Source organism: Thalia democratica, chromosome 6 (genome assembly GCF_965202585.1).
Source record: "Thalia democratica chromosome 6, ktThaDemo2.hap1.1, whole genome shotgun sequence".
Classification (NCBI taxonomy): domain Eukaryota; kingdom Metazoa; phylum Chordata; class Thaliacea; order Salpida; family Salpidae; genus Thalia; species Thalia democratica.
Genome location: NC_139170.1, coordinates 21,693,911 through 21,702,627, shown reverse-complemented (window position 1 = coordinate 21,702,627; position 8,717 = coordinate 21,693,911). Strand labels below are relative to the sequence as shown.

The 8,717-nt window shown below is 22.0% G+C and overlaps 1 protein-coding gene across 1 annotated transcript; it reads left to right on the top strand.

Moving 5' to 3' along the window:
- Positions 1-4,667: 4,667 nt before the first annotated feature.
- LOC145839592 (diphosphoinositol polyphosphate phosphohydrolase 1-like) lies at positions 4,668-8,499 on the top strand. Its single transcript, XM_082947206.1, has 5 exons — positions 4,668-4,807; positions 6,369-6,479; positions 6,782-6,826; positions 7,121-7,300; positions 7,362-8,499. The coding sequence occupies exons 1-5, from the start codon at positions 4,712-4,714 to the stop codon at positions 7,659-7,661; spliced, it is 732 nt and encodes a 243-aa protein (XP_082803332.1). The 5' UTR covers positions 4,668-4,711; the 3' UTR covers positions 7,662-8,499.
- Positions 8,500-8,717: the final 218 nt, after the last annotated feature.

Here is an 8,717-nt window from a genome sequence, read left to right as displayed (position 1 = left end):
TCTGAGACACTTTTAGGTACAAATAAAACAACATCTTTGTTTTGTGTTTCCAATGTTTTATATAGACCGTATCAATTTTTGTTTTATAAATTCTTTTACATTACTATTTTTGACAAAAATTTAGAGATTATTTTTATTCAAACTAAATTATGTATATTAGAAATATAATCCATACCAAAGTTTGAACTGGTGATATGTTCTTATCTTACAATTACAAATAAATTGTTTAATATCTAGCATCTATATACAAATTCATTTATAATATCTAAACTAAAGGTTAGCAACAAAAAGCACGTGACCTCTTTTTTAACTTGTAAACATCTTGTGCAAGTCCAGCTAAATTAGCTTATAAGTAGCAAAAAAATAAATAATGAGCTCTTAATTTGAAATTTAGTACTCAGTAGTGCTAAGTAAATAACTATCTTAGTGCAATTTCAGTTAAAAAAAGTTTTATTAATTATTGTAATACAAATTTTTAAATAATACTAAAAGAGACCGCAAAATTAGTACAAATAATTTTTAAGCAGTCGAGCCAGCGAAAAAAGCTTACTGGTAAGTCGGGCCACCGACTATAGATGTTGTCCAATCCTATGCTAAAGCGTTGTATATTAAAAAAAAGACACTACTAATATAAAATTAAATATTCCTAACAATAAAAATACTTAAACTTAATTTAAAATTACATGTTTATACTACAAATATATAATAGTCTAAATATAGTATAGTCTAATATATAAACACATACAGAACTCTTTTTTTTTATGTACGGTAGTCTTAAGAGATTCTGTAGAGTTAGTTTAGGGTAGTGTTATTTTACGAGTAGAAAAATGAAATGTCGTCAGTCTAATTAAGTATATTAATACATAACTAGTTGTTTTTATTATCACACGGGCTTTGCATGTTGGATCTCTAAGATTTGACGCCTTGTAGCGTTATACCTAAAGTAACAGTTTTTTTTTTAAGATTACAACAACGTGTACGAATCTTTGATGGAAATAATACTAAATTTCGTTAGTTATAGAAACAGGGTTGCCAAAAAAAAAAGAATTTGAGAAATATCAAAGAAAAAAGCTGGAGTTTTAAACAATTTTTTATGTAAAGTAATGAAATTTTAATTTGACACAAAAAATTCTGTCATATATAATATAGATAAAAAAAAGTTTACTAAAATTCTTATTTAAATTGATTTAAAAACTTCTTATCAATTTGTACTTTTTAAGATAGTTTTTTTTTTCCCTTAAACTTTGCTTTATACTAAAAAAAAATATCTAAAAACTTGAACTTTTAAAAACTGGAAGAAATTTTTTAAAAACTTTTGGTAACTCTGTAAAAAATCTCTTACAGATAAAAACTAAATGAACTATAAGATTGTTTTTTTAGATATTTTTATTAAGAAAAATATTAAGTTTTGTAATGTTTAAACTGCATAGTTTAAGTCAAATTGTATAAAAAAAACGTTATCAATACTTCATATAAAATTTCAAAGATGCAGAAGAATATTTTTTATTGGTTAAATTTTAAACAATGATATATTGAAATACTTATTTTTTTACCCTTTTGTCAATATCAAACTAATGGTAAAGCTCTTTATAACTTTTATTGTCTAGCTTTAGTCAAGTTTGGTAAGACCACTCAAAAGTCTAACTTTTTTGTTTATAATCTTATTTACAAAAAACAAAATATTCTGTTTTTTATCATATAATTGCAAAAGTACTATTAAATAAGAAAATTATTGAAAATACATCTATTTTCATTTTTAAGTGGTGTTATCTTTTTTTTTCAAAAAAAAAAAGCCTTTTTTAGATCTTCATATACTTTTTGTTAATGGTTTTTATTGCTAGTTAGAATTGTTAACTATTTTTAAATTTAGCTACGTGTTACATTCCTGCCTGAATCTAAAGTATCTTTTATATCTAGATAAAACAACCATTGTTGAAAAATATTCATTAAAAATTATTTGTCTTGTTTTCTGGCACAAAAATTAGTCAACTATAAAAATTTACAGTCAACTTCATGTTTTTAATATTTTTGTAGAGTTATCTAATATGACTTACTACAATAGAGAAAATTTTATAATTAAAGATGCTTTTAAAACTTGCTAATAAGTCTAATTTTAGTTTGTTGTTTAAAATTAAGCATAAATTTATAACTATATAGATATACTCAAAGAAATAAAGGTTGTTTAAATTTTTTTTACTTGTAAAATGTAATAAAAATTATCACTGAAAATTATTTTCTAAATTTTTTGATGTTTTTTGTTATCTATTTGTTTTTCATTTAATTTGACTGTATATTATAATAATAAAAGGTAGGTAAATATTTTAAAAGGTTTTATTGTGTTTAAACCTAAAAGATAACTGAAACAATTTTTGAACTTTTTTAAAACCTGTATAAATTTTTTTATTGTTTAATTTTAGGATTTTGATTTAAAAAGTAATAAAGGAATCGTTAAACCATTTTTTAATGATAAAATATCTAGTTTAAGCTTCTGCTAAAATAGGTTTTGTATAGACAAAAATATTTTTTTATTTTGTATTAGTTTTTATCTGATCCTGTAAAAAATTACAACAACCTTTTACTTATGTTTCAAAAATAAAAGTAATTTTATCATTATAAATTAAAAATATTTAAAATATGCACATTAATATTATTATTTTAATTAATGCAAAAAGTTTTTAGTGTTTTTTCTAAACCTATAGTTCTGTACTTAAATTTTGTAATTGTTTTAAATGCTTAGTTTACTTTTATATATATTTAACTTTTAACTAAAAAAATATATTAAGAAGATACTGTTTTAAGCTTTAATTTAAAAATATAAACAATAGAATTTAAGCAAAAGGAAAGTTTTACAAGTAAATTACTTAAGATTTCTGTATTAACTTTAACAAACTTTTAAAGCTACCTTGAAAAACTAATGTACAACTTCTAAGATTAATTTATACATAATAAGTTTAAAATTTAACACATACTTTAACAAATGTATTTAAATTACTGTTTAAAAAAATGTTGTGTGGAGTACAATTTATAAATGATCACTTTTTCAAAACTAATTTATTTTTGATAATAACATATTATATAAAAACTATTTTTTGTCATATTGATCAATTTAATGACAAATAGATAAATTTGTTATTTAAACTTGTATCTATAAATTGGATATATAAAAATAAAATAACAAAATCCAATTATAATAAAATAGTTTCCAAACAACTTTTTTTTTAAACTGGTTAATTTCTTTGAACTTTTTTATATGTGGTAAATGAAGCATTGAATAGTTTAAAAATATTAAACCAAGTTAAGCTTCATGTTTATAAAAAGTATGAAAAATGTTTCATTTAGAAAATGTATAATTGTAAACTGATTGAAAATGTGTGATAGTCTTTTAGTTTTAAAATTTTTGTTTGATTTAAATTCAATTTTCAATATTTCAAATCGTGTATTAGTTAATATTTTTAGACAGAAAGATTAGCTTAACTAAGCAATTCTATGTAGAGAATGTTCAAAACAAAGCTGGAAAATCTTAGCATGCGATCGACGCATGCAGCACAACTGGCAGATTTTAAGTTGTTCTCGTATTTGATTGGCTAAAAAATGGAGCCATCACAAAACATTGATAAGTTATAGTATACTTAAGTTTTCTTTCCCTCAAGCTTAAAAGTAAAGCTTCTAATTTGAGTTTTTTATTTTTTATTTTGAGTTAGCTTACCAAATCGTTACCTAGGTTTTAAACAAACTTATTACTTGTTCAACAAATTTATCAGCTTTCCTTAAGTATGGTGTTAACTATTTGATTTTGTTTATCTTAAACAATTCTAAAATAATATTTTGAAGCAGTTTATCATTATCCTTACATAATTTGTAATTGTTTATAAGTTAGGTTTTTAATACAAATTATAAAAGCTGAAGTTTTATGTTGTACTATTTTTTTATTTTCTTTAGAAATAAAATATTTACACATCTTTGAATATAGTTCAGCCAAAACTTGAAATTTATTTTTTTTGTAGTATACTATGAGTAATGTATGAAAATCAAAGTCATTCTTTATCGAAACTTTTGCTTAGATACGTGGTCACTTTTAAATATTGTGAATTTTATAAGTTAACTTAATTGTCTTTACAAATAAATAGTCACTTAAATATAAGTTTTTGTTTTTATACTGAAATTATAATAAGTGAGTGGTTGAATTTTTTTATCATAACATAGTTTAATTAAAGATCTCAATTTTTAAAACTTAATTGTATTTTATAAAAAAAAAAAATTTCATAAGACTTACTTGTTTTATAACCTAAATATATACCTTTTTTTACAAAAGTTTACTAATACATGTAAATTTTTATTTTTTTGTAAAATATTTTCTAGACTTAGTAGTACAATGTTACATACATCAAAAAAAATATTTTAAAGTTTATTTTTCAGAGCATTAACGAGTTAAAATTATTAATGGAATGATTAAATATGCAGTTTAAAATTGTAATAAATAGTTTTATAAAGATGTTTTTTTAAGTCTATATCAAGAAGATAATAACATATTAATTGAAGTTGATAGTATTATGATAAAATCTTCACTATTTAGTTGTGCTTAAATGTATATATTTATAAATTAACCATGAAACTAATACTTAAAAAAAAACTCACTTCAATATTTATCATATATATCAAACAGGTAGAATATTTGTTATATACTCATTCAAATTTTTTAAGAAAACTCATTATGAAGATAAAAGTTGACCAAGTTAGAACATACGACAATGCAGGGTACAGACGTAGAGCTGCTTGCTTATGTGTCCGATCTGATTGTGAATCTGAGGTTAGTTAATTGTTGTTTTAATTATGAAGTGTTTTCCATACAAGTCTAAACTATATTTGAATTATTTTTTTTAGATTTTTTTAACTAAATGAGATCAAATGTGTATTTTCACAATAGTTTACCTTGACTTTTGTATGAATACCAAGAACAGAGGTCTTCAACCTTTTTAAAAAATAGGCTCACTAAATTACTGGAAAACTAATTTTATGCGCTTTAGATTATAAAAATATATATTATTATTTAAAAAGTTATTTTTTATGTTCTTAATGTCTTTATATGTAGAAATTGTAATAAGAACTGTTACTTGATGTCATAATAAGCTTTTTTTATCAAAAAAAGACACAACAAAAGTCAATTTGATAATAATTATTATTCTTGTAAATTTTATGTGTATATTAAAATAGTTTCTATGCATGCTACTGAGCACAGGTGCACCACTGACCTAGGGTCAAAATATAAGTAAATTAAAATATATATAATTTTAACTTACAGCTTTTTCAGTAATTTTTTTTGTAAAAAGCTCCTTGTATCAACCTGTATCAATATAATTTATATAAGCAGTTTTCTAAGAAGTTTTAAATTTTATTTAAGTTTTAGTTTTTTTTTAATGTTTTTAAGTAATATAATACAAACTTTTAGTAAGTTTTTTGAGTATTTTTAATATTTTTATTTAGGGTCAAAGTATAAGTAAATTGAAAAATATGTATAATTTCAACTTACAACTTTTTTAGTAATATTTTTTGTAAAATTCTCCTTGTATTAACCTGTATCAATATAATTTATATAAGCAGTTTTCTAAGAAGTTTTAAATTTTATTTAAATTTTAATTTTTTTTTTAATGTTTTTAACTAATATAATACAAACTTTTAGTAAGTTTTTTGAGTATCTTTAATATTTGATTTATTAGCAAAATTACATATAATAATACTTTAGTATAATTTATTAATATTAAAATTTCATTACAAAAAAAACAAAAGGCTACTTTTTGTAGTTTTATTCTCAGTTAAAAAATATTACAGAAAGCATAGTTATTGATATAAACTATTCAAAATTCTTTTTTATTTTTCATTCAGTTATCATTATAAAATATATAGCAATGTATTTAATAGCTTGAAAAAGTTAATATGGGATACTAAAAAAAATAATATATTGGAAACTAAAAACTTTCCAACAATTTATTAAACCAAATAACTAGATGTAAAAATTGTCTTTGGTATTCAAGAACACACTGTTCTGCTTTAAAAATTTTTTAAAGCTAAACTAATCTACTGTATAGTTATTAAAACTTATATCAAAATTGTTTTTGGCTTTATTGTTGTTACTTGTACTAATTGAAAGAAATATTGATTAACTATCAAGTCTTTATCTTAAAAATCATATCTTATATGAAGTAGGACACAACTAGCATTTATTTTTACCTTTTATAATATGTTTTTTAAAGAACAAGCACACTTTTATTTAGAACATGTTGTATTTATGTTTTTACACAAAAAATAAAAGTTTAATCTAACAACATTTTTGTTTGTGTGCAAATATTTCATTACAAAATTTAAAAATACAGGTACTGCTAATTTCAAGTGGTAGATGCAAGAACTTATGGGTTGTACCTGGAGGTGGCTTGGAACCGGGAGAAGAACCTGAAACAACTGCAGCTAGAGAAGTTGATGAAGAAGTTAATTTTTTTCGTTGTTTTAAGTATATTTCATAAGTTCTTTATTTAACTTGTAGTTGTTGTTACTTTTTTTTTAGTTATGAAAACTAAACAATATTTTATAAATATCTTTACCTGTTTAACGTGTTATATATTTCAAAGATTATGTATATCTATATTTTTAATTCAGAGCTGTAGATGATCAGCTACTATAAAAAAAGGATTTGTAAAAACTGTGTGTAAGTACAGTTTCAAGTTTAAAAATTTTGTATCAGCTTCATAATCTAAAGTAAAGTGTAGCTATTTATTAATTTCTTTCATAGGCTGGTGCAGTTGGTAAGCTTGGCAGACTGTTGGGTGTTTTTGAAGTGAGTTAATACTTTATTATATGATTAATACAAATTTAGAATTATTCAAACATCCCATATACTTTTAAAAAAATAGTCAGGTCAGAGTATTTTTTTTACAAATAAAATCGTTTTAAATAAAGATGTTTAAAAATTACTTTTTGATTTAGAATGTTATTTTTTAGTTAGCTAATTTAAATTTTTTAATACTGTTATTGTTCAGTTTTTAAATACTTGCAAAACAACCAAATAAGTATTTTTGTTTACTAACATAACAATTTATAAAAATATTTTTTTATCTTTATTAAAAATTAGAATAAAGAAAGAAAGACAAGGACCTATGTGTATGTGCTTCACGTTGATTATCTAAAAGATCAATATGATGATTGTAGCATCCGTGGACGTAGATGGTTTTCGTTAACAGAAGCAATTGAAAGACTAAGTATCCATAAGCCTGTTCAGACTGCTTATTTTGAGAAACTTATGAAAGACAAGGTAAAGTGTAAACCATACTTAATTATGTTCAAAAATATAACACATATTAAAAACTCAACAGGAACATATTAAAAATTCATCCAATTGTCAGTATGCATGCCTTCAAAATATTCATCAAAACGTAATCCAAGAAAGTCAGTTAACAAATAAGTTTATAAAGTGTAAAGGGTGTTCTAAATGGTACAGCGAAACTTCAAAGTATGAAAAGAATGGAAAACATCTTGATAAGAATGTGGTTTTTGTAAATAAGAAAGTTAATAAATATGTAGTTAGACAGAAGTTTGAAAATCCAGATATTTTTAACTTTCAATCCCCAAAGGAAAACATTAAAGATGACATGATTCCATATCAAACAAGTTAATTTGAGTATTATTTTTATGTCTGCTTCATAGGCTTTTTATATGTAAGTATCCTAATTAATTATTCCTGCTTGTAGGAAGCAATGTTTACAATCATTTATTTTTTAATTTAAAGGTTATCGTTTATTTTTTAACAATTTTTTTTTAAATTTAATAACGCTTGTTAATTAATTACTGTACTAGCAGTTCTCAAAATAAAATAACAATTTTTAATATATTAAAAGTTTTTATTTTATAAAACTTAAACAACTATTGATTTAAATTTTTTGATAAAGTTAATTTAAGTTTTAAAAATTGACAAAAAAAAACATCAATTTACAGTTAGAATATTGTTTTTAGACCTATAATTCTTTAAGAAGTAAAGAAAGTTTCTAAATATTTTACATACGTGAGTAGTGTTGTATTTAAACTTTGCTATCATCATGTCCTAAATAAATAACTATGGCTAATAAGGATTTAAGTATTACTTTCATTATATAAAAAATTGCTTTTTATAAATCTGAATAAAATGTTATTTTTTGTGACATGATGCGGTATCAATTTACATTTAAAATTATTTTTGATTTCACCTGTTTTGTGAAATATTTAAATATGTAAAGTAATTAATACATTTACTTATCTTTTAGATTGTTATAAAACTTGACAAAAAAAAGTATTTTATTTATGCTGAATCAAGTACTGAACACCTATTTTTAAGGACTTTAAAGTATTTTGTGCCTTCTATGTTTTGTATTCTAATATTAGTAATCTACTAAATCAGCTTTTAAGCTCTATATATGTAGTAATTACTTTAATAACTAATGAAAACTTTTGATTAGATCGTGTAATATCGAAGATAGTTTCATTTAAAAAAATTTTTGGTACTATTATATTTAAGTTGTTGTCAGTTTTTGGATTAAAATTTTGTTTATTTAGCAGTTTTTTTTAGACTTTTTAAATCTTTTAACACAGTAATAAAAATAAAATATTAAAAAGTTTTTGTTTTTATTGCTAATACAATTTGTAACCGTTTTAGTACAACAGAAATTATAATTTATGTGTTTTCGTTTTTATGATTA